Here is a 26,334-nt window from a genome sequence, read left to right on the forward strand (position 1 = left end):
GGAGGTGGCAGTACAGCTGTGAAACTGCATCCTAAGGCATCTTGAAGCAAGGTGGCAAAAGATCCTGCGTGTCAAATGAGGAGCTACTTCAACTGCTGCTGCAGAAATCACCTTGCTGCAAAGAGCCACCCAAGCCCCAGCAGCAGATAGTCCCTTCCATGTGCCACACTGGGATATCATCCCAGATCTGGCAGCATCAAGCCTGCCTTGTCTCTTCCATTTAATCTGTCTATGTATATTGGTTTATTCTTACTAGGAAGTGGATAATCTCTTGTCATTGTCCTCCTCAGTCTGAGGAGGAATATGTGCATGCTGGTATACCTGAGAAGGTGGCTTCAGACCTCAGTCTCCTTCCCTAACACAACAGCCAGATGCTTATCTGCGCTTGTTCCTCCTCTTGAAACTCTATTAGTGTCTGACAAGAACTACAAGACTCATATGGCAGAAAGCAAGCCTAAGGGGAGGTGGGATCTGATCTAGCAGGAAGTGAGGAGGAAATTCCTTTAATCTTGTCCTTGTTTCCACTCTGCTTATGAACTTTCTTATTAAACAGTTGCTGACTTGAAATCCTAAACCTCATCTAAGCATCCCAGGAATGTGACCATTCTCCTGAATGGAAAGTAGTTACCACTCTTAGTAGCTTCACCCAGCTTTGGCAGTGTGCTTTAACTCTACTAAGGAATCTGCTTGAGTACAGTTAACATCTGCCATGGAATGAATCAGTATTTTGTGCCAGCAGGAGGGAGCTGCAACCCTTCTGCCCACAAAGCTCACCTTCCTACCACCAGTGAGAAGGGCTCTGCCTTAAGTCCCATGTCACAGGCTGATCAAGCTGCAGCACATTTGTGGGGATGGTCCCCAACCCGGGATGAAGTGTGCTGGGGGCAGTGAAAGCCAGAGCACAACGCTGTTGTATGGAAGCACATTTGTGGGGATGGTCCCCAACCCGGGATGAAGTGTGCTGGGGACAGTGAAAGCCAGAGCACAACGCTGCTGTATGGAAGCACATTTGTGGGGATGGTCCCCAACCTGGGATGAAGTGTGCTGGGGGCAGTGAAAGCCAGAGCACAATGTTGCTGTATGGAAGCACATTTGTGGGGATGGTCCCCAACCCGGGATGAAGTGTGCTGGGGACAGTGAAAGCCAGAGCACAACGCTGCTCTCAGCACTTACACCAGGTAGCAACTACACCTGACTTCTTTTCAGGAGGGGGGAGTCGTTTTTAAAAGGAAGGCTAAATTAAGAGAAATCAGTGTCTAAAATATTGATTTCACTAACGGCAGAGAGGGCTGAAAATGCATCCTAAAGCACCAGCTGGACTTCTGCTTTTCCTGACTGGCAGGAAAAGTAGGAGATACCCAGTAAATGTGACATGTTGTGAGGGGGAAATTACAAGCTCTTGACTATAGAATCATAGAATGATTTAGGTTGGAAGTGACCTCAAAGATCAGCCAGTTTCAACCCTCTGCCAGAGGCAGGGACACCTCCCACTACAACAGGTTGCTCGGGGCTTCATCCAACCTGGCCTTGGACATCTCCAGGGAGGCTGTGGAGCACAGAGTCACCCAATGTGATCTTTGATCACATTGGGTGACTCTGTGCTCCACAGCCTCCCTGGAGATGTCCAAGGCCAGGTTGGATGAGACCTCCCTGGGCAACCTGTGCCAGTGTCTCACCGCCCTCACTGCAAAGAACCCTTTCCTAACATCTAGTTTGGATCTCCCCTCTGCCAGTTTAAACCCATTACCCCTCATCCTGTCATTACAAGACCTTGTCAGCAGTCCCTCCCCAGCCTTCCTGTAGGCCCCCTTCAGATACTGGAAGGCCACTATAAGGTCTCCTCAAAGCCTTCTCTTCTCCAGGCTGCAGAGCCCCAACTCTTGTAGCCTGTCCTCATAGCAGAGCTGCTGCAGCCCTCTGAGCATGTATCAATGAATGTATGAAGAGGAGTGGAGAAATCACTTTTCTAACCCACTCAGATGTATCACAGTATCACCAAGGCTGGAAGAGACCTCACAGATCATCAAGTCCAACCCTTTACCACAGAGCTCAAGGCTAGACCTTGTGCCACGTCCAATCCTGCCTTGAACAGCTCCAGGGACGGCGACTCCACCACCTCCCCGGGCAGCCCACTGCCCACTGCCCACTGTGCCCTGTAGCATCCGAGCACTGCCCACCGCGAGGCCTGAGGGAAGCTCTGGCACGCAGGGAAGGTGCTGGCTGGCCTCTGCTGGCTCTGCTGAGCTGGATGCCCTCAGACAGTAACTTCAGCACCTCAGCAGTGACATGGAGCCCCTCACGGCCGGGGAGGTTTCTCAGGGGAGTTTCCTGACAAGATATTCCAGCTCTTGTGCGCAGTAGGGGGAGACCAGGAAGAGACCCAGGGAAGACTGTTGGGGTCGTTCAGCCTGGAGAAGGCTCTGGGGGACCTTTTGTGGCCATCCAATACTTAAAGGGGCTGATAAGAAAGATGGGGAAGGACTTTTTAGCAGGGCTTTATTGTGACAGGACAAGGGGTTTGAACCAAAAAGAGAGATCCAGACTTGATACAAGAAGACACTTTTTCCACTGAGGGTGGTGAGACCTCGTCCTGGGTTGCCCAGAGAGGTGGCAGATGCTTGATTGCTGGAAGCCACTGCAGGCCAGGTTGCTGGGGGCTCTGAGCAACCTGCTCTGGTGCAGCTGCCCCTGCCGGCTCCAGTGGGGCTGGAGCGGATGACCTTCATGTGTTCCTTCCAGGCTAAACCTCTCCACGCTCGATGAAGACACCTGTGAAGATCAGGGCTGGAGGCAGCACATAACAAAACTGGATCCTGTCTGGAAAAGAGCTTTTCCTCCCAGGTGGCACAGATCGTGCTGTCTGTGTGAGTGACAGATGCCTGGAAAGCAAAACGGAGAGGGGAAGGGACGGTAACCCCAACTGGTGCCCTCCTAAATCCACCTGTTCCAAAAAGGAAGGCGTGAGGTGGGCTGTGAAGAAGCACCTCAGCCGTGGAGCACTGTGTCTGGCCCCTCGCACCCGCAGGGCCCCAGGCTCACAGGCCAAGGGGTACCTGGCAGCCGCCAAGGAAATGGCGCCCGGCGGGGAGCGGCAGGGAGAGGCGAGCGCCCCGCTGCGGCGCGCGGGGCCGGGCTGCGCGCGGGCGGGCGGGAAGCGGCGCAGCAGCGGCGCTGAGGAGGGCAGCAGGGGGCGCTGCGCGGCCGGCCTGAGGCGGCGGAGCCGGTGTGCGGAGGGGGGGCGGCTCGGTCGGGGCCGGGCCGAGCGGAGTGCGGAGCTGGCGCAAAGTGACAAGTGAGGGGCTGAGAGCGGCGAAGGCGGCGGCCGCTCGTGCTCTCGCTTCCCCGCCCGTCAGGACAGCTCAGCCCCGAGGGCGCGGCGTGGGACGGTTCGAGAGGAGACGCGGCCCCGTCGGCGCTACGCGGGACCGGCCCGGGACGCCGGCGCTGCGCGGTGGATGTGGGAGTAAGAGCGGCGCCGGCTCAGGAATGCAGCAGCCGGGCGGCGGGGACGGGAGCCTCCTGCTGCTCCCGCTGCTCCTGCTGCTGCGGGCGGGCAGCCGGGCGGAGCTGGGGGACGCCACGCAAGGTAAGGGATGTGCGTGGTCGCGTCCCGGGTTTGGTCCCGCGGGAGCCTGCCCCGGCCCGCGGCGGGATGCCCGGGGACGCCCGGGTGGGAGGGCGGTGTATGTGCGCCTGGGAGGGCGGCCGGACCGTTGTTGCCGCCTCGCGTGGGGTCCGGCGCAGCGGGGCCCGGCCCCGGCTGTGAGGGCGAGCGGGGCCGGCTGCGGGACGCCGGCTCGCCGCGGGACTGCGCGGCTCTTCTGTCCTCTGGGGAGCCCGGCGGCTCCAGCACTCTTGTCCCACAGCTTCCCGTTAACGAACTCCTAGTTTTATACTCGAGCTGTGTTTAATTGCTTCGTAAAAAGCCCCTCCAAGTTGTTGGGCCGAGTTATTAGCCAAGTGTAACCATTCCCAGGCGATCCGGCTTTGGGTACGTGATGGATGGTTCCCGAGATGCTGTTATCAATGATGACTTGTCCTTTAGCTCCAGCTTTCGGGGAAGTTTTGCCTTTTCATCGCCCTTGTGGTCTTCCAAGAAGTTTTTAAACTTTCTTTGTGTGTTGTTATATATATATTTTAAAACCAAAAAATCTGTAAGAAATCCTCTGTGGTTTGGTTTTAACAAGTAGGATTTATGTTGCGCCCCTTCTGTTTTATTAGCATTTTTACTTCAGCCTTTGGCAGATGATTTGGGTTTAAAGAGTAGCATGGCACATGCATAAAGGGACCTCGATGGAATGAGGCAAGAAGGACTGATTTCTGAGGCCAAGGCAGTAAAAAATCGAGCAGTGGTTTTGGATGCTTGCATGAGAATTTCAGTAAGAGCTGGATAGTTGCAAACTGCAGCAGCGCCTTCGAGGTATTTTATGGTGGGTCCTTAAATCAGAAGCCACTTCTGAAAAGTCCTGCTTGGTAAAATGGCCATATTTTATATTTAAAGAAAGGGGGGGAAAGTGAACACTGACGAGATAAAGCTGATGAGTTTAAATTCTTAGCAGTTCAGACCTGGAAAAGCTGCGGCTGTAAAACCTCTAAGGCAAATTGCAGATACTAGTGCATAACTGCCTTTGAAACGTCCCAGCCAACAGATACAACACTCTGGTCGTGTGGGTGTGCCAGAATTTCTCGCTGGGTTTCAGCATGTCTCTAATGATGCCATTACCTGGCTTTGTGTGTTCTGCAGTGAATCTGTTTGAGTGACTTTTCAGATAATCACAGTGTGACTGCTGGACACAGGAGTCTCCTGGTGCAGAGTCAGTGTCTGCATGATGTTCTGGCTTAGGGCAGGATTTCTCCATGACATCTCAGTGGGAAAATGTTCAAGTGGTGTTTTCTAGCGTCTCCAGGGAGTGCTGGATGTGCTCAACAATTAACTGTGTTCTTAAAAAGTGGATTGGAGGGGCAAGGCCATCTCTTAGCCTGTTTTTTTTTTCAGATATTTCAAAACTTTAGGGGTTTAGTAGGAAATTTTCTGAGTTTTGAAAGAGCCTGTAGGGGAGGGAAAAAAAACCCAAACCCAAACTATGAACATAAAGCAGCTGATCACGTTGGGTCTGAAACAGGCTGCTTTTTATTTATCCTGAATTCTCCTGGGAAGTATCTTTTATGATGAATTCTGCTGGGAGGCATCTTTCATTGTGAAATCACCTTTATTACCACCACTATCACCACTATTAATATAGTCATTAGGCACACTTCCTTTCCACAGTGAAACAGTTCCTGTATTTTAAGTAATATCAGTGACAAAACTTTGCAGTGTTGACTCAAGGGCAGATTGAATGATTGATTTATTTTGTATGGATAAATAGCTATCACATGTTAACAGCTTCTTTACCACCTTGTTAAAGATCTAGGTTGTTTAGAGGAGTAAGGGATCCTGAAAGTCTGACAATAATTGATCAACCAACTTTATAATAAGTGTTTTATAGATTTCTTTAATGGTAGCTCTTGTGCTGGGTGAGCAGATTTTGCTTCATCAGAAACCCAGCCAGCTGTAAATAATGCTTCAATCCCTACCCTTCCACCCTCACATTATTTCAAAAAGATAGAATATGGACCATTAAATGAGGAAAAGACTTTTGTTTCCTCCCTCTCTCCAAGTATGTCAAATAAGGACTACAAGGAGAGTCCATCTCTGGTAGTAGCCTAACTTCTAGTACCAGAAATAATGGGCTGGGAGTCCAAAATCTGACAGTATAACACAGTGAAAATATTGAGGAGTAGTTTGGGCTCCCTGAGGTCCAGAAGGATCAGAGCCTTATTGTGCTGTACTTGGTCCAAACATCTGTGAAGAGATGATTCCCACTCCAGAGACTTCCCAGTTTGACACTCAGATCCAGTAAACATATACAGATGTGCACAAATGGCCTCGTGTGGGTAGGCTGATGCAGCTCAGTAGGACATGTCAGAGATGTGTCTGCTTGGAGGCCAGGAACCTGCACAGCTATTGTCACATCTCTTTTTTTTGGGGGGGGAGGGGGAGGTGGGGATTATTACCAGGTCATCCATTCAGTTGAGATATTGTCAAGCAACCAAAACTGTTTTGCCTTCCAAAAGCTCTTTTTTGCCTTTTCCCCTTCGCTTTTCCCCCTGTCTCCTGCTGCTTCCTTTTTGTCAATGACCTTTCCTTGTAGAGAGCAAAACAAAACAAAAAGCCCCTTTCCCTTTGTACATTCATGCTGTCTTCAGTGCATGCTCTTCCCGAGGGTGCACATGGGCTGGCTAAAGGCTCTGAATAAAACCACATAGTTAATATCATTATAAGTAACAGGAACTCTCCCGATTTGGATGACGTTTATTCTTTGCAGTATCTGACCGTGGATGTTACTACTTTGTCTTGATTATTATTCCCTATCATGTAACTTTGGGAGGAGTCACAATGGAAGAGACATTTAGAAAGCACGTAGTAAACACGCAGATCTCTAGATTATGGTTTAGATTAGAGGGGATACTGCTGATTTCTTTGAAAGTTGCCTCTTGTCAGATAAAGTTCCCCAGCTCTTGATTAGTCACTTTAATACCCCAGTGGTTAATTGTTTCATCTATAGGTCAACAGCCTGCAGTTTCAGGCGGTATCGACTTATGCCTTCACAAACAAACAAAATGCTTTTGTTGCCTTAAGCCTGTAAGAGGATGAGTGTAGATTTGGCTTACCGTGATTGTAGTCTTGCATTTCTTGAAGAGAAGTTGCTTGAAGTATCAACAAATTATCTTCAGGACATTCTTTGTTCCTCTAATTAACGCCTACTGAAACTGCTGAGTTGATTATCTACACGGAGGACCTTTAAGTTAAAACATTGCAAATGACATCTGGGCAGGGAAGTGGTTTAAAGCTTGTGTATGGATTTTAAATACAAATGCCTAAACGTAAGAGGGGGCAAAAAAATCCTTCCCTGAGGTGTGACACAAGACACCGCTCTTTGGAAACGCGTGTAGAAATGCAGCAGCCTTTTGAGACTCTGAAGAGCACCTCGGAGTCTCTAACTAAAGGCAGCTGCTTTCCACATAGCCTTGGCAGGCCAGAAATACTTAGAAAGTTAACTAATGCAAAAGTGTAAAACACCCATTTTTTTTTTCTCCTCCCAAGCCTTGCAAGAAATTTCAGTCCTCCTCAGTGGCAGATTTTCTGTTTGCACACCTGGGTGTGTTTTAGAGATTTTCTGTCTTCAGAAACAGTTTTTAGTAAGCTGGCAGAGTGAGCTGTGGTTATTTTTTGACTGCAAAATCGTGTTTTATCTCCTGTTTCAGTGTGAGTTTCTCACCTTGCTGTAGCTCTGGTGCTGGTATTTCCCAGGTGAAATTTTTCTCTGAGCCCGAAGAAATGAGGCAGCCTCTATGAGGCAAAAGCTGGAAGGTCTCACACCCAGCCCTGCGTAGGCAGAAGTGTGACAGTGATTGATAGCACAGCTTGGATTGTGATAGTGACTCCTACAGACTGAAACACTGACATGAATATCAAATGAAGTTATTTTATTGATAAGATGCTATCTCTGATCTGAGTTTCTGCTTTCAAAAAAAAATCAGCTAACTCTTGCCTTAAAAGCAGAGGGAAGGTTTATGTAAAATCTGAATCTGGTTGTATGGTAGGAAACAGTTTCTAGTGCAGCACTGGGGAGACTCTGGAACCAGCTCCCTGAATCACAGCTTAAAGAAATTTTGGGTTGATTGAGAATGAGGCAGCAGTTAATAGTTAAGTGACTTTGTGAGGCTTCTTCCATCCTGGCTTCTGTTTCATTCTTTTCATAAAGATACAGAAAGTCAATGAATCGACAGTGAAATGAGTAAATGAGAGCAGTTGTCTGTGAGTCTTTGGAAATGCTAGCAGAATCCTGGTGCTAGCTGGAGGATGCCTCAGTTGGTGTGGTGAGTGCAGTTTTACATGCTTTGTGGTGAATTAAAACCTCCTGAAATTCCTGATATTTTACATTTGGTGTAAAATTTCTTTTGGTGAGATGCTGTAGAAGTTACAAATTTATCTACCTGTCTACAAGCAAAATGACAGCTCCCACCCCCTCCCCAGGAGTGTGGTTTGTGAGTGGCTTGGTTGTGTTCTAGTGGGAGGTGTCCCTGCCTATGGCGGGGCATTGGAACTGGGTGATCTTTGAGGTCCCTTCCAACCTAAACCATTCTATAATTCTATGTTTAATGTCTTCTAATTAAACTGGAATGACAGAATGCACAGAAAGGCTGTGAAGTTTGCTGAGATAGGATAATTTCAGCTTAAATAGATGCCACTAGTGTGTTATGTAGTAGTAAAATTCTAGGTAGCACCATTAGTTAGTAACAAAGTTCTTTTAGGTCTTCTCAATTCAAGAGAGATGTTGAGGTACTGGAACTTGTCCAGAGAAGGGCAACGAAGCTGGTGAGAGGCCTGGAGCACAGCCCTGTGAGGAGAGGCTGAGGGAGCTGGGGGTGTGCAGCCTGCAGAAGAGGAGGCTCAGGGCAGACCTCATTGCTGTCTACAACTACCCAAAGGGTAGCCAGGCAAGCAGCAACAGAAGAAGGGGACACAGTCTCAAGTTGTGCTGGGGGAGGTCTAGGCTGGATGTTAGGAGGAAGTTGTTGTCAGAGAGAGTGATTGGCATTGGAATGGGCTGCCCAGGGAGGTGGTGGAGTCACCATCCCTGGAGGTGTTGAAGAAAAGACTGGGAGAGGCACTTAGTGCCATGGTCTACTTGATTGGCTAGGGCTGGGTGCTAGGTTGGACTGGGTGATCTTGCAGGTCTCTTCCAACCTGGTCGATATTATGATTCTTGGGAGTATAATGTAAAAGAAAAGAAGTTGAGTGTATTTGGAATGTAATGCAATGTGATATTGAAAACGGTGCTCTGCCAAAGTCAGGCAGCTTGGGAAAAAGAAGTAGCTTTAGAAAGGAACCCGTTGGTGAGGGAAATTAATAACGCAGACTTCTCAGCATACTTCTCTGCCAGCATCCTGTAGTGAGGAAGATTGCTTTCCAGGATCTCCTCCTGAAGTGGAGACATCGCAGTGCCACTGTTTGCAAGCAGAGCTGCAGAGCAGGGTATGAAAGGAAATGGCTAGTGATGTGTGAAAAGAATCCCATGGTGCAGATCGCTGGGCTGGACACAGATCTGGAAGCTGATTAGTTAGATAAGATTCCTGAAAAAATAGTGCAGAATGGTCACCAGCAGGAGCAGAAAGCCACATCAGTCCTGCTGAGGAGACGCTGACCAGTGTAAATTGATTGCGGGGCCAGCAGTGTGCTGTGTGCAACGCTAGGCTTTTTCTAATGTATTTCAACAAGTTGTTAGCTGGAGTTCATGCTGGAGGCATGAAATGGGCTCTGAAGCAGAAGAAAGCCTAGGTCAAGTCTGCTTTGTTACTTCCACTGAGTTCCACGGAGTAATTGTACTTGATATCCTCTTTTAACAAAGTCCCTTCGGTCAGCTGCACAGAGGCTCTGCTTGTGTTTGATCAGCGAGGTGCTGCAGAGCCACCTTCACAGCAGACTGAACAACAAAAACTGGTCTCTTGTGGGAAGTATTCTGCATCACTGATGTTGGCAGGGTCTGGGCAGCATCTCCCTGTCCGCTGGATCAGGACAATTACCTGCTGGTTCTCTGGTGCTGGTCCAGGCGCGGCTTTACCCGCTTGGGCCTTTCTGTTGTGTTGGAGGCAGGGAGCCTGGGTATGTGCGTGGTGCTTTGGGATGGTTGAAGGGAAAGGAGATCTGCGCTTTAAAATGAAAGCAGTCCCTATTTACAGAGGGAAGACACACACCTCCTGAAAAGCAGAAGTGCTGGTAACCTTGTGCAGGCTTTGCATGGTTTTTATAACTGCTGCTGCTGCCCTGCTCTGGGTTGTGTTGTACAAAGACATGCTTTCACTCAGTAACAGGTATTTGGGTTTACATTAGGGCTTAGCCATCCCAATCCGTGATGGCAGAGTTTCATAACTAGATGAGTTCTTCAGAAAACAGTGGAGACCCCAGGGGAAGCCTGCATTTCATTAAAACTTGTGGTGGTTTTTTCAAACTGCCTGGGTCACATATTGAGACTGAGACTTCATGGTGGCTTCCTGTGACCTTCTGCTCCCTACCTCTGAGGGCTGTCAGTTGTGTGTACTTCTGTCCCCTTCCCAGATGCTCCATTCTGGCTGCAGCAGAGTTCTGCGCATCTGCTCCAGGCGGATCTGGGAAGGAGATGGGAGTGGTGAAGCTCTGTGTCAGAGCACAGCAGCAGGCCATGGGAAATGGAAAGATCAGAGATAAGCAAGGAAAAATGTTCAGCAACTTTGTAACCTCATCACACATTCCCTCCAGAGACTGAAAATATATGAGTCTGTGCTTTTCTTACCCTTAGAACTTGAGATTATCTTTGGAAGGATGTGCACTTCCAGATTCACAGCGTGAGCATTCCTCTTCAGTGTAAGACAGAGTAGCTGTCTCTGAAGAGGTGGCACAGGCCTTCATTAAGGTGCTAAGCCATGCTTTAAAGGATTGATGGGGCAGAGACAGCTATGCTGTCCTCCTCTGAAGAAGGTGACATAGGCCCTCATTAAGGTGCTAAGCCATGCTTTAAAGGATTGATGGTGCAAATGTAATGTTCAGCCTGAGGATGACCACACTGTGGCTGTTCAATACAGACCATCATGGCTACACTGTGTGCTGTAGTGCTGAGAGTTCATGATGGAGAAGGAAGAATTCTATGGTCTATGTGACTTTGTTTTCAAAACTCACAAGGACCTTTAGCTCTTACCACATTTACGTGGAAGAGTTGAGCTCTTCTCAAAGCCTCATCAGAAAGGATATAAGGGACAGGCTTCAGAAGCCTGGTCAGAAGAAATGAAAGTTGCTTGAGATGCTGCAGTGAGTGAGAAGTTTTAGTAGGGCTCTTTTAAAATCATGCCTGGTACTTCATACCTTCTTGTGGGGCCAATACATCGTTGAAAAGAAGCTGGTTTTCTCCTTCAGTCTCTAACAATATGTAGATAAAAGGCAGGAGGGACATTCATAGGGAAAAGTGCCACCTTTCATTAGCATAGCTGATGAGTTTCTGAGTGCAGAATGTGGGCTTAGATCTGAGAGCAAGAGTGGATCCTAGTAAGGCTTAATACCATTGTTTGAAAGGCGTTGGCAGCACTTCCAGTAGTACATAGATTAATTTGTGCTATTCTGTTTTTGTCTAAGCATTTCCTTTGGCACTAGTGCTGTAGAAAAGTTACAACCCTTGCTATGTGAAAGTATTTTCAGTGGAAGTGACTTTTCCACCATCTTCCAGAGAGCCTTTGTCTGATTTTGAGCAGAATGTGAGTATGTGATAACAGGAATCTTCTTCCCGAAGGCTTCAGTTTAAAAGCAAGAGTGTAAAGATAGTAACACATGTATAAGGACTCTTAGGTAACCAGCAAAATACCAGGGTAGTGGAATGAATTGCAGAGTGTGGTGACAAGGCTGGGCTGATGGACATCCTGGAAAGTCTGAAGCACATACAACAGGCCCATTAAAGTCTTGATGGTCTCCTAGGAGAGTCTGTTGGTTGTGGTGAGCATTTCTCTTTTATTCTTTCTTTGATTTGGTACCAGCTTTTGTTACACAACATTATGCACTGGGTATGTTTGGATAATATAAACCAGCTTGCCAGAGACATTTTGCTGCAAATATGAACATGTTATGGAACTGCTAATTGTTGAAGTCCTTGAGATAGACATCTGGAAGAAACCAGAAAGGCTTAGTCCAGGATCATTATGCCCCTGAGGTCAGGTGGGTGTGTTCCTGATCTTCTCTCAGCAAAAACTGAAAGGTGTTTTGAATAATTTCAGATAATTCTTGTGTTTGATAAAGCTTTAAAAAAATATTTAAGTAAAAATTAATGATGCCTGTGCTGCTTACTGCTCTGAGCTACAAAGTGACCTTTTTGATTTGGTTGGAGGAAGAAAAAAGCAGTGTCATAGTGCTGTCACTGTGTAGCACCAGCCTGTCTCACCACCTCACCATCCATCCCTCTGAACATCTGTGGTATATGTCACTTGGAGAGGGGAGTTTGTTTTCTTTCTCTTGAATTCAGTTGCAGTAATTCTGTCCTGGAAGATAAGTGTGATTGTGGACACAGAGCAGTGTCTAGCAGAAGCCATGAACAAAACAAAAATATCACTTTTTAGAACTGGGATTAGATCTGGTTTTGATCAAGTGAGGTCCTCTTTGCAAAGCTTGTGCTTCCTCACCTTTCACTGCACAGAGAGGTGTTGCCTTTATTGGACAGCAAGTCTGTGACACTTGCATCGAGTTATTGTATGTCTGAGTCTACTCTGTATTTACAACAGCTTGTGCCTCTCCCAGTTTTTCCTGTAAGAGGTCAGTTATCATGGTTGAACATCTCTTCTCCAAAATGAACTTGGCTTCAAATAAAAGGGGAGTATCTTTGTAATTGCTTTGTTTACTCTGAAATATTTGATGTGCTCTATAAGTAACAAGCGTTCTGTGTGTTTTGGGGTTTAATTTTCTATGTTAATTATTCATTCCATATGTTTGGATTTATTTTTTTCCCCCTCTTTTTAAAAGGCATTATCTTCAGTGAAAATCTGTAGCATGACGGAGACCTCTCTCTTTATGCAGAACAAGCTCAGCATAGAGAGCGTCACTTTGAGCTCTGCTGTCAGTGTGTTTCACCCAGAACCAGAGGTCATTTAATGCCCAGCTGATTGTCAGGGAAATGGATTTATGTCATTAAATGCTTTCCAAAGGTAGCAGAACAGAAGTAGATGGATCCTTGCTTATGACCATTGACTTACTGTTCTAATATTGAGTATTTACTGAATTCTTTTCACAGATTGCATGGGGTTGGAAGGGACCCTCAAAGATCATCTTGTTCATCTCCCCTGCAGTCAGCAGGGACCCTTCCAACTAGATCAGGCTGCCCTGGGCCACATCCTCAACTACATCCTTGATGTTTCACCACTCTCACCATAAAGAACTTCCTGATGTCCAACCTAAATCTCCCCTGCTCCAGTTTCAAACTGTTGCTCCTCATCCTGTCGTTGCAAGCCTTTCTAAACAGTCCTTCACCAGCCTTCTTGTAATTCCCACTTAGATACTGAAACGTAGATTGAATTTGTCCCTGGAGCCTTCTCCTCTCCAGGCTGAACAGCCCCAATTCTCCTAGCCCGTCTTCATGGGAGAGGTACTCCAGCCCTCTAATCACATCTCTGGCTCTCCTCTGGACCTGCTCAAGCAGGTCCATGTTCTTCTTGTGTTGGGATCCCAAGAGCTGGGCACTGCACTCCAGGTGAGGTCTCACTATAGCAGAGCAGAGAGGCAGAATCACCACTTTCGACCTATAGTTAAAGCTTCTATCCAAATGAAACAATGATTCTCAGTTTTGATTTGTGTGCCCTTTGCTTTTTAATGAAGAGTAGAAGCACAGAGCTTCTCTGAGAGCTGAGTAGCCAGGAAGGGCTGGTAAAATCCCACAGCTGAGAAGCTGGCAGCAAGAGGAAATGGCCTGAAATGGTGCCAGGGAAGGTTTAGGCTGGATATTAGAAACGATGTCTTTCCTGCAAGAGTGGTCAGCCATTGGAACAGGCTGCCCAGGGAGGCTGTGGAGTCACCATACCTGGAGGTGTTCAGAAAACATGTGGACATGGCACTTTGGTACATAGTTTTATGGCCTTGGTGATCTTTGGTTGACTGTTGAGCTGGTTCCTGATCTTAGAGGTCTTTTCCAACTGTAACAACTCTAGGATTCTAAGAGGGAGGCTGGTCAGTAACAGTGAAGGTGTTTAGAAGTAGCTATCAGCTAATAACTAAATTCCAAATGTTGGTTTTTTCCTTTGCTCAGGCGCTGTCTGGGCATTTGATGCATTTTGCTACTGTTAGATAGAATTGCTTTTGCTCTGTTAGCAAGTCCTTCTGGAAGCTCCACCTGGTTGGAAGCTGGCTGCTGCTTAGCTAGTAGATGCTCAGACCCCACCTGGAGTACTGTGTGCAGTTCTGGAGCCCCCAGTACAAAAACTACAACAAACTGTTAGAGCAAGTACAGAGGAGGGCCATGAAGATGATCAGAGGGCTGCAGCAGCTCTGCTATGAGGACAGGTTAAAAGAGCTGGGGCTCTTCAGCCTGGAGAGGAGAAGGCTTTGAGGAGACCTTAGAGTGGCCTTCCAGTATCTGAAGGGGACATACAAGAAGGCTGGGGAGGGACTGCTGACAAGGTCTTGTAATGACAGGACAAGGAGGAATGGGTTTAAACTGTCATAGGGGAGATTCAAAGTAGATGTTAGGAAAGGGTTCTTTGCAGTGAGGGTGGTGAGACACTGGCACAGGTTGCCCAGGGAGGTTGTGGCCTGATGTTCAAGGCCAGGTTGAATGAGGGCTTGAGCAACCTGTTGTAGTGGGAGGTGTCCCTGCCTATGTCTGGGAGTTGAAACCGGATGATCTTTGAGGTCTCTTCCAACCTAAACCATTCTATGATTCTATGATGAGGTTTGAGTGCATGGTCTTTTCCCCAGTATTGTATCAAGCAGCTGTGATTAACTGGGGAATCCCAGGCTGCTGCCATCTCTGAGGTGGCAACACTTCATGGCCATGAGAGGACATCCTTGATCTGAGGGCCCCTTACTTTTCAGTTTACTTTTCTTGGCAACCACTCAGAGCCCAAGCCTGGCAACCTTTGTAAGTGAGATGCAACTGGCCTCATTTATTTTAGCTATTGGTCTGTCACTGTGGTTTTAATTTACTGTAATTTAATAACTGACACAATGCTGGAATAAATAAATGGGCTGTGAACATTCCTCACAGACTTTGGAAGTCCAGCTCAGGGCAAGATTTAGCTTTTAATTATCGCTGTCCAGGAGATTTATTGTTAAAGTTGTGTCCTTTAAAATAAGTAAATCTGAAGTTGAGTAAGAAAAGTATAATTGAAACCTGGTGTGGGGTAACAGAATGTGTTGTAGTGCAGGCAGCAGTGGAGCACAGCCCCCGTTCCCCAGCAGGGTGAGACCATGGTATCTCTAAGCACTGCTTCTCTGAAGTTGTGGGTCATTCTGCTGCTGAGATGGAAGCTGGATGTTGTTGTTTTCTCTCCCTTGATGTTTCCTGTGTGGGATATGTTATAAAACACATGTTCTTCGTGGCATTAAGAACAGCAGTGAGACTGCAGCTTGAATCTTGTGTTCAGTTTGGGGCCCTTCACTAGAGGAGAGACACTGAGGTGCTGGAGTTGGTTGGGAGAATGGCAAATAAGCTGATAAAGGGTCTGGAGAACAGGGCTGGTGAGGAGCAGCTGAGGGAACTGGAGTTGTTGAGCCTGGTGAAAAGGAGGCTGAGGGGAGACTTTCTGCTTCTCTTCAACTCCCTGAAAGGAGGTTGGAGCCAGGTAGGGGCTCATCTCTTCTCCCGAGTAGCAATTGATAGGAAATGGCCTCAAGTTGCACCAAGGGAGATTTAGGTTGGACATGGGGAACAATTTCTTCCCCCAAAGGGTTGTCAAGCCCTGGAACAGGCTGCCCAGGGAAATGGTAGAGGATACCTGGAGGGATTTAAAAGATAGCTAGATGTGGTGCGGGGGGTCATGATTTAGTGGTGACCTGGAAGTGCTGGGTTAACTTTTGGACTCAATCTTAAAGCTGTTTTCCATCCAAAACAATTCCATGACTCTGATTTTACAATGTTCATAAACCAGATTTTTAGTACAGCAAAGAGTTTTAGGAAGATGCTTTTGGATGCCCAGCTAAAAATAACTGCTGCAGGTTTTTTTGCTTCTTTTAGGTTATTCTAATAGATACATTCTCCAGAAAGAGGATCAAGCAGGGGAAGAATCTGTAAGGGCATCCTCACACTATGGAAGAATCTTAGTCATTAACAAAATTCTAATTCATCATGGATCAAAAGAAGGTATTCTCCATAATACAGTAGGGAGATGGTATCTGATTTGCCATTTTTCCTTTGAAAGTCTGTTTACAGGATGTGATTTATGCTCTTCCATTCTGGTCTTGTGATTTATATATATTTTTTTAACACACAGTCTTCTTTTAAATCCTAATGAGTATCTCTGACTTTTATGACTGGTTGTGTAGTGAACCCTGAGCAGTTGTAAAAGTTTCACAGAACTTGAGAATATTTTATGTGCAGAAATTTAATGTTCCATGTGGACTGCTATTAAGATCTGTGATCTCCTACTTTTCATAGCTGCAAATATGGTCCAGATATGAGGAGCTTTGAGTTCATCTTCATTTTGGGCTGAAAATCTACAGGGAATGTCAGGGATTTGCTTGTGGTGTTGTTTAGGGCAAAGTAGATGAGGTCGGGCATTAAGCCAACTGTCCCATTCCTTTATTCCTGATAACTCCCGAAGGGTTGTCAAGCCCTGGGACAGACTACTCAGGGCAGTGGTGGAATCGTTATCCTGAGAGGAATTTGAAAGCCCTGGAGATGTGATGCTGAGGGGAACATGGCTTAGTGGTGACCTGGCAGTGATGGGTTAATGGTTGGGCTTGATCTTAAAGATCTTTTCCAACCAAAACAGTTCTGTAGTTCTGTGATGGCTTTTCCTGTTCCGTCAGTAAATGAGGGAAGCTGTTGCCTGGGGCATCTCAGACCATACAGCAAGGGTCATAGCAGGGAGAACATTACTCTTACTCCCTTTGGTTTGGGAAGAGTGCAGACCTCTGCACAGTCCTATACGTGGATATGAATTTTTTGTCAGCTCTACAGAAATCATAAAATGGTCTGGGTTGGAAGTGACCCCCAAAGGTCATCTAGTCCAAGCCCTGCCCCAACCCTGTAATTGTCGGATGTTCTGTTACACTATTCCTGCTGCTACTTATTATCTGCTGAGATTATCAAAGAGAACTTCACATAGACTAATTGTAATAACTGAAGAGGCCTCAGGGGAAGAATTCTGTCTCGATGCTACAAGTAGGGGATTAAGTGTGTGTATAGTCAGTGTAATTCCCTGAGAGGTGTCTGTGTACCCATCTGTCAGAAGAACTGTAACATCAGTGGAAAAACTGCAAAGGATAGATATGTGATGATATGGAGGCTCAACTTCCTTTTGCTTTTGTTGCATTATCCCACTGAAGCTAATTTTCTAGACTTCTATCCTCCCCTTGCCTGTATAAGCCAATGTCAGGCTCCTTGAGAGGGCACTTAGGTTCTTGAAGGATTATGGTGCTAATTTAGCTTTTATTTCATCAAGTATCAAGGCTTGGTATTATCCTGCTATTGGTTATTGTAAATTACTGACAGTACAGGTGGTTGGGGATTATAGTGAAGATGACTGAGGTGCAGGAAGGAAATGCTAATTTGTGGTGTCTGCTTGCTTTGCTATCTTAAAGATCCTACAAGTGGTTCTGATCCTCAGTCATTCAGCAACAGCGATGAAAATAGCCCATCTGAGCCCCGGTCTGACAGATTTTCTGCCACACTGATTAAAATAGGCCATCTGAGCACCAGTCTGACAGATTTTCTGCCAGAAACCTTTAAAGAATACACATAATGTAACTTTGAGGTCGTTTAGCAGGCAAATGTTTCCAGTCAGCTGAAATATTTCCTGTGTAAAATGATGTACTGGGCTTGTGATGGGAGCTGCTGTCCTGTCGGAAAGAACAGGTTGGATTCGGAACTTCTTCTCCTTACGTCAAAGTTTTTTCTAACACCAATGTTTTTGTTAAAAATAATGTCAGCACTAGATTTGTATTTGTTCTATGGCATTCTATAAGCCTGGAGAAGAGAAGGCTTTGAGGACATCTTCTGTTAGCCTTCCAGTATCTGAAGGGAGCCTACAGGAAGGCTGGGGACTATTGACAAGGTCTGGTAATGACAGGACCGGGAGGATAGGGTTTAAACTGGCAGAGGGGAGATTCAAAGCAGATGTTAGGAAAGGATTCTTTGCAGTGAGGGTGGTGAGACACTGGCACAGGTTGCCCAGGGAGGTTGTGGCTGCTCCCTGCCTGGAAGTGTCCAGGGCCAGGTTGGATGAGGCCTTGATTGACCTGTTGTAGGGGGAGGTGTCCCTGCCTATGTCTGGGAGTTGAAACTGGATGATCTTTGAGGCCACTTTCAACCTAAACCATTCCATGATTCTATTCTATGGTATAATCATTTTGGTTGGAAAAGACCTTTAAGATCAAGTCCAACTATTCTCTAACTCTAGCAATTCTGGTGCTGAACCATGTCACTGAGCACCACATCTCTGTGTCTTTAAAGCACCTCCAGGGATGGGGATTCCACCACCTCCCTGGGCTGCCTGTTGCAGTTTTTGAGAATGCTTTCAGTGAAGAAGTTTCTTCTAACAGCCAACCTAAAGCTGCCCTGGTGCAACTTGAGGCTATTTCCTTTCATCCTATCACTTGTTACTAGGGAGAAGAGGCCAATCCTCACCTCATTGTGACCTCCTTTCAGGGAGTCAGGTCGTTTCCCCTCCGACTGCTTTTCTCTAGGCTAAACAACCCCAGTTCCTCAGCTGCTCCTCACCAGTCCTGTTCTCCAGACCTTTCACCAGCTTTGTTGTTTTTCTTCAGACCTGCTTCAGGCCTTCACTGTCTTTCATGGAGTGGGGGCCCCAAAACTGAACCCAGTACTCAAGGTGTGGGCTCACCAGTGTTGAGTACAGGGGGACAATCCTACTCCTGCTGGCCACACTGCTGCTGATCTAAGCCAGGATACTGTTGGTCTTTTTGGCCACCTGGGCACACACTGGCTCATGTTCAGCTGGCTGTCAACCAGCATCCCCAGGTTTTTCTCTTCTGGGCAGCTTTAGGTGGTCTGGAGTTGTGCTGGTGCCCCTTTTCCCATAGCTGCTGTGTCCCCTGCAGAATGTGTGAAATTCGAACACTTTGGGTTTTGTCTCTGGGCAGAGTCTACTGTTACTGCTGCTTCCTGCACCAAGTGCCTTGGGAGAAGGGATAGTTTTGATCTGTGCTATCCATACTGTGATGTGAAGCTGTCTCAGCTTTCAGGGATGAAAGACGACTGTCATTTAAAGCACTTGCCATATGAGAAAACAGTGTCTCTTCTTGCATAGCTCTGTGGGGGAAGGGAGAAAGCAAATGCTTTGCATACAGGAAAAATAGCTGCTCAGGGGGTATTTGATTTCACTAAACAAAATATTATCCAACCTCCTTTGCATGGCTTTCATACCATCATGGGGTTCAAATGAACAGCCAAATGCAAATGGTTACACTTGGTGTTCCATAGATGTTCTCATGTCCTTTACCAACCTTAACCATAATATCCTGCCTTTTTTTCTTTCTTAAAGAAATAATTGCTAGGAAATTAAAAGATATCTGATTTGCCTAGAAATAAATGATACAGAATTCAGTCAAATCCTATTGGAAAGATAGCATTTATTTCTACTAGGAATATTTCTCCTATGGGATGTGTGGCTTGAAATAAGCAGTTTCATTTCCAAATTTAAAATCCATTTGTATGTCAGGAGAGCATTTACAGTGTTTGATGAAAGCTTTTGCTACTTGAGACAATATTTATTCTTCAAGACTATATTTAGTAATTGCATGCGCAGTTCAGGGAGAGTAATGGTAATTCTCTGAGCATGAGCTTCACATTTTGGAGGAATATAAAGATACAAAGAAAAAGATACATGTTTAATGCTGTGCATTTAAATTAGCTCTTTTGATTGGAAAATAGCTTCTGGTTTTAGTCTCTTATGTGGCTTCTTTGGTTGGTATTAATTTTCTCATCACTTGGTGGAGTTCTGAAATGAGTGATTTCTTTCTGACAGAGAAAAAGGATTTTATAATCTTCAGGATTTCTCTGTTCTGCCTGAATCTATTAAACATCTGTTCAGACAAAGCGAAAGGGAATTCAGCTTGAAGTGTCTTCTTCCTGTTGCACAAGGTTTGATCCTTGCTTGAGTTCTGCAGAATTCACTAGCTTCAGCCAGACTAGGAAGCATTTTGGATATTTTATGTTCATTCATCTTTGATGTTTGGGGTTTGGGTCTTCAGTGGTTTATTTTGGATAAAAGCCCAGGTGAAAATGTGTTGGAAAAGGGGTGCACCTGGCAGGCGAGGTTTTGGCAGCCCTCTTCTGGCCTGCACCAACAGGTTCTGTCCTGGGCCAGTTTTAATCCAAGGCATTTCTAGGGTTGCCGTCTCCCTTATAGCTAGATACTAGAATGTCCAAAGATGTAATATACAGGAGGGTCACCTCAGGAGAGCACAAACTAAAGACTGGAAAGCGGGTGCTAACACTAAATTTCCCCAAGTGGATTTGTTTTTTCCCCTGTATGTAACTCTGAGATTTGGAGGTGAAATAGTGTACACTGAACTTTGTGGTTTATCTTGTCTTTGGTAGAGGGCTTATTTAGAGACTCTGAGTGTTTGAAAGCATCATCCCAGAGTGCAGCTGCATATTCACTCACATTCTTTTATGAGGAACAGAGCACACGTTGGGGCTATGACAGAATCCCAGTGTGGTAGGGGTTGGAAGTGACCTCTGCAGATCTAGTCTTAACGCTCTTGCTAAAACAGGGTCACCTGGTTCGCTCAGAGTCACCAGCAGTTTGCCCAGAATCACCATGTCCAGCTGGATTTGGAGTCTTTCCAGAGAAGGTTGCTCCACAACCTCTCTGGGCAGCCTGTTCCAGCGCTCCAGCATCCTCATAACAAAGATGTTTCTTCTGCTGTTCTGGTGGAACCTCCTGGGTGCTATTTTATGCCTGTTGTCTCCTGTCGTGTTACTGCGCACCACTGAGAAGAGTCTGGCCCTATCCTCTTGTCCCCCTCTCTTTAGCTCTTGCTGAGCACTGAGCAGATCCTCTTTCAGGCTGCTCTTCTGCAGGCTAAGTAGTCCCAGGTCTCTCAGCCTTTACTCCTCACAAAGATACTCCAGTCCCCCCTCCATCTTCATAGCTCTGCACTGGACTCTCTCCAGTAGTTCCTTGTCTCTCTTGCACCAGGGAGTCCAGAACTGGACACAGTCCTCCAGATGTGACTATGCTATTGAGCTACTCTGTCAAATCATTTCTATTGGCAATTTAAAAACCCTGGGGTTTTGTTTGGGTTTTAGTGTGTTCTTGTGTCAGCTAACATCTGCTTAGATGTTTCTTATTAACATCCCTTTAATTTGGGGATACGCTTTGCTTAATTGAAACTTTGAAGTCACAGGAAGATGTTTTGACCAAACCTGTTCTTCCTTATGCGAATGTAAATGCAGAAGAAAGGCAGAATAAATGCATGCTGTTGACTGATGCTGCTTAGTCTTCATTGCAGAGTCCATGTTTTGAAAATATCCACTTCTTTTGCTTCAGCAAAACTCCAAAGTTCTTGACTTTCCAAGCATGCTGCAAGGCTTTCATGTAAATTTCTGCTCTGCAAAGAATAGTTGGACTAGCACTTCGACATCAGAAATGGGTAGCAATGGGCACTGGTACTTGCTCCATGACATACTTGGCATGCTGCATGGGTTTTTTTGGTTGGTGGGGTTTTTGGTGTTTGTTTCCCCTCTTCCTCCCCCGCAAAAAAAAAAGACATTTTTTTGTACATGTGCCCAAAGCACAGGGCAATTGCACCTTTAAATGAATGCCCTGCTCTGGTGTTAGAGGTGGGATGTGCTTCAATTCTTACATGCATGTGATGAACAGGAGGAAAATGTAAGGTACCACCAAGTGATGCAGCAGTTCCAGCTCATCAGTTCATAGAATCAACCAGGTTGGAAGAGACCTCCAAGATCATTCAGTCCAACCTATCGCCCAGCTGTAGCAAATCAACCAGACCACGGCACTAAGTGCCCTATCCAGTCTTTTCTTCAACACCTCCAGGGATGGTGACTCCACCACCTCCCTGGGCAGCCCATTCCAATGCCAATCACTCTCTCTGCCAACAACTTCCTCCTGATATCCAGCTTAGACCTTCCCCAGCACAACTTGAGACTGTGTCGCCTTGTTCTGTTGCTGGTTGCTTGGCAGAAGAGACCAACCCCACCTGGCTACAGCCTCCCTTCAGGTAGTTGTAGACAGGCACTGAGGTCACCCCTGAGCCTCCTCTTCTGCAGGCTGCACACCCCCAGCTCCCTCAGCCTCTCCTCACAGGGCTGTGCTCCAGGCCCCTCACCAGCTTTGTCGCCCTCTGCTGGACACCTTCCAGCACCTCAACATCTCTCTTGAATTGGGAGCCCAGAACTGGACACAGCACTCAAGGTGTGGCCTGAGCAGTGCTGAGTCCAGGGGCAGAATAACCTCCCTTGTCCTACTGGCCACACTGGTCCATTGGCTCTCTTGGCCACCTGTGTTTTGTGTTTCTAAGCAGATGATGCTTATTCTTTAATTTCAGAAGGTGTAAGAGAGAAGAGTTGTGTTGAGTGTGATCAGAAGTTGCAACAAGGCAATAATCACTAGGTTACTAAAGATAAGATCCAGGAGAAGCAGGGCTTGCAGGTATGCGCATGAGCAGTAGGGAAAGGTAGTATTCCAAATAAAGGAGGGGTTTGGTTCTCCTTGGTTCAGGATTCTGGGATGCAATGGACACATGTCACAGAATTCTGGACACATGTAAACCGAGAGCGTGGGCAGGGGAGCTGGAATGGCAGCAGTCTTACCACCATGATGTGTGGCTCCCAGATGCCTACCTGTTGAGATGGCAGCCGACCAGCTCTGCTATCTACGCATCTTGGCAGCTCTGCTGGCCAGTGGGATAAGGAGAGTATAGCCTGCCCTTTGATCAGTAGAGCTACTTGGGATTGTTTCTCATGTCTTACTCAGCACTGTAGTTTCTCCCTATGGCTGTAGCCAGTGAGCCGTAAGTATTGTGTATATACCTTTCTCATGATGGTTTCAGTGTTTAAGCTATAATAAAGTATTGAAACTGTACCTAGAAGGGGGGGTACCCATGTGTGAGAGCGTTCCCTGGTCCTGAAGAACTCAGTGGAGCAGAAGTGGTTGCTCTATATCATCCCCTCTGGAACTGATTTACCAAGAGATGCAATCAATTTGTTTCCAGGAAGAGACATGTCTGGTCTAATACAATGCAGGATCACTAATGACAGGGTAGTTTCCAGGGCTTTTTCTGCTTTTCCAGGTTTTAGTGGATTTGGTTATTTAAAAAAAAAATCCATCTGCACCACTGGCATGCCTGAGGAAAATCGTGTGGCCAGCAGGTTGAGGGAGACTCTCCTCCTCCTCTACTCTGCCCTAGTGAGGCCACAGCTGGAGCTTCCCAGTTCAAGAGAGAGAAGGGGCTACTGGAGACAGTCCGGTGGAGGCTACAAAGCTGCCAAAGCATCTCTGTGAGGAGGAAAGGCTGAGAGACCTGGACTACTTAGTCTGGAGATGAGCAGCCTGAGAGGGGAATCTTCTCAGTGCTAAACTGGGGAGGAACAAGAGGATGGGGCCAGACTCGTTTCATTGGTGCCCAGCGGCAGGATGAGGGGCACCGGGCACAAACCGGAACCTAGAAGGTTCCATCTGAATAGCAGGAGAAACCTGTTTGTTGTGAGAGTGCTGGAGCCCTCGAGCAGGCTGCCCAGAGAGGTTGTGGAGTCCCTGTCTTTAGACAGACTCCAAAGCCATCTGAACATTGTCATCCTGAGCAAACTGATGTGGGTGCCCCTACTTTAGCGTGGTCATTCTGAGATCCTGTGATTTACGTTTTCAGCGGGAAAGTTCCCTGGGGAGCACATTCCAGATGTTCAGGTGCTTAGATCCTATAATGATATTAGTGAATGACAGAGCTGTCACAGTCTTTGACAGAACAGCTAAATTGATTGATCTGTTTTTCTATCCTAAACTTTGTTTATATTAGAAGCTTTCTATCCCAAATAAAATCAGTTTTATATGAGTGGGAACTATACTTATAATGATTTAATTTCACAAAGTAATGTCAACCCCTCAAAAGATTTCTGGCCTTTGATTTTTCTAGTGCCCAGTGGAGGCCTTTCCTAGGAGGTGGATAATGTCTGGTTCTGACTTCTGTTGTATCACACAGAGAAATGTCTTGACAGCTTCCAAACTCCTAATATCTTACTTATGTTTCAATACATGAATAACAGCAGAGGGTTTCAGAGATTATCTTTTTGTAATGTCTTTTGGTTCTGTAACATGCTGTGGCCAGATGAATGTAAATCCTTTGGCAATTTGAAGAGCAGGAATGTATCCCTTTTAAAAATGTGTGTTGTAGGAGAGATGTGCAGCAACATTAACTCACTGAGCCCAGAGCTGTATTCTTTCAATTAAGAGGTGCAGTTAGAAAAGCATGTGATACTCCTTCCTCTGCATGCTGCTTCTTTCCTTCTTTCTAATCTCTGCTCTCCAGTTTGGTTTTTTTTCACGGTCCTTGGGAGTCTTGTTTTTTCAGAGTGATCCCCTGCTGACTGTTTTGAGGTCTAAGCAGTTTCTTCAGCTCTGATTTAAAAGAAGTTGCTCCCTTTGATTACTTAAATAATTCCATTGCCGTCTGTGGGATTACTCTTTGTGATGAAGGAGCTGGGAGGAGAAGAGGCTAAAGAGCTGCCAGCACTTCTTGGTCCATGTGCTGTGATGGTGTCTCATCTAACTGGGATGCATCATTTTGCTTCCATGTTTCATCACCCTGGTCTAGGGACCAAACAAACAAGTCTGAAAGAGCAGTTAGGCATTGGAACAGGCTGCCCAGGGAGTTGGTAGAGTCACTGTCTCTGGAGGTGTTCAAGAAATGCGTGGACATGACACTTTGGCACATGGTTTACTGGCCATTGTGGTCTTCAGTTGGAGATTGGACCTGATGATTGTAGAGGTCTTTTCCAACTGAAATGGCTCTACACAGTCTTTACATTACATAGTGCAAGGAGAGGTTGGTGGAGAAGCCATTCTGTACAAACTGCTGCTGGAAATGCTCTTCTTAAAAAAAAATTCTTCCATGGGGCCTTGCTGCAGATGTCTTCACTCTTTCTGATGGCAGGATCTGGTGCTTTATCAGCCACTGTGAGAAGTGAGAGCTCCTCCTGCTAATCTTTTTACAGAGGCAATTGCTGTGGTGAGGAAAAATGCCTCAAGCTGTTACCTCCTCTGCAGGGCTGCTTTATTTTCCCTTCTCCTATCATCTCCCTTTGCCCCCCCCTGCCCGGGCATATGCAGCACTGCCTGTGTTTGCCTTTTTGTTCTGTTGACATGAGTGTTGCTAATTTATTCTTGTCTTGAGGAAAACTTAGAAAGGAGCAACTTGCCTTTTAATTTAATATCTGCCAGTTCCTAGATTACTGTGGTGGCAATATGTGAAGTGTTCAGACTGGGGACATCTGTGTTTGTTCAAGAACCAACAGGAGATGCAGTGGGTGGAAAATAGATGAAGTTTGTTGAGGCACAAGAAGCTGGCGAGATACCTTGAAGGAAGTGTTAAGTAACAATCTCTGCCTGAGGCCCCAATCCAGAAAAGCACTTAAACGTATATTGTAACTGTAAACACTGGAGGCGTCCAGTTGATTAAAATGGGACCAGTTTGGTGTTTAGATACTCACTTTGAGTGCCTTTCTGGAGCAGGGCCTAAGAGAGTGAGAATTTGAGTTGTTTTTCATTTACAAGTGAGACTTGAAAGTGAGACCTGCCCAGTGGTTAGTGGTGTCCTGAGGCGTCTGACATCTCAGAGAGACTTTTTAAGGCTGTAGCCCTGCTGCTACCGTTCCTGCCACTTGCAAATAGGCTGTTTTTACCTTTCTATTCACGAGACAAATGACTTTATGCAGAATGTGAGTCTAAAAGATGCAAATGATTTACTGCTTGCCAGGGCAATGGTGTAATTGCCAACATTTTCCAAGGGCCTCAGCCCACCTTGTGTGGCAGGAGAGAAAGAAGGGATGGGGCAATAAAAGCAGTGATGTAGAGGCATCTTTCTACTTCACTGACACTAAGTTTGTGCAAAATTCTGAGATTTTTTCCAAGGGGACACAAAACTATAGCTGAGGACAGGCTGAGGGAGCTGGGGTTGTGCAGCCTGGAGAAGAGAAGGCTGTGGGGAGACCCAGTAGCAGCCTTCCAGTACCTGAAGGGGGTCTACAAGAAGGCTGCAGAAGGACTGTTTGCAGAGGCCTGCAGTGATAGGACAGGGGACCATGGTTTGAAATTAGAGGACATTTAGGTTGGATGTTAGGAGGAAAGTCTTTACCATGAGGGTAGTGGAACACTGGAACATGTTGCTCAGTTGAGGCCCCATCGTTGGAGATACTAAAGGTCAAGCTCTACGAGGCTCTAGGCAGCCTAAGCTAGTGGAGGATGTCCTTGCTGATTGCAGGGGGTTGGAATAGATGAGCTTTGGAGGTCCCTTCCAAACTATACCATTGTATGATTGTATGTAGGTAGTTTTGTCTTTTTGTGGCTCTTCAGTCCTGCTTT

At 46.4% G+C, this 26,334-nt stretch overlaps 1 protein-coding gene across 1 annotated transcript in view; it reads left to right on the forward strand.

Moving 5' to 3' along the window:
• The first annotated feature begins 3,215 nt into the window (after positions 1–3,215).
• The window catches only part of ROR1 (receptor tyrosine kinase like orphan receptor 1), a 238,830-nt gene continuing 215,711 nt past the window's right edge, over positions 3,216–26,334 (forward strand). The window contains exon 1 of the mRNA XM_064147040.1: positions 3,216–3,586. Within this exon, the coding sequence (XP_064003110.1) occupies positions 3,487–3,586 (100 nt within the window). The 5' untranslated portion in view covers positions 3,216–3,486. The remainder of the gene's footprint in view (positions 3,587–26,334) is intronic.

This window comes from Pogoniulus pusillus, chromosome 8 (genome assembly GCF_015220805.1).
Source record: "Pogoniulus pusillus isolate bPogPus1 chromosome 8, bPogPus1.pri, whole genome shotgun sequence".
Taxonomy (NCBI): Eukaryota; Metazoa; Chordata; class Aves; order Piciformes; family Lybiidae; genus Pogoniulus; species Pogoniulus pusillus.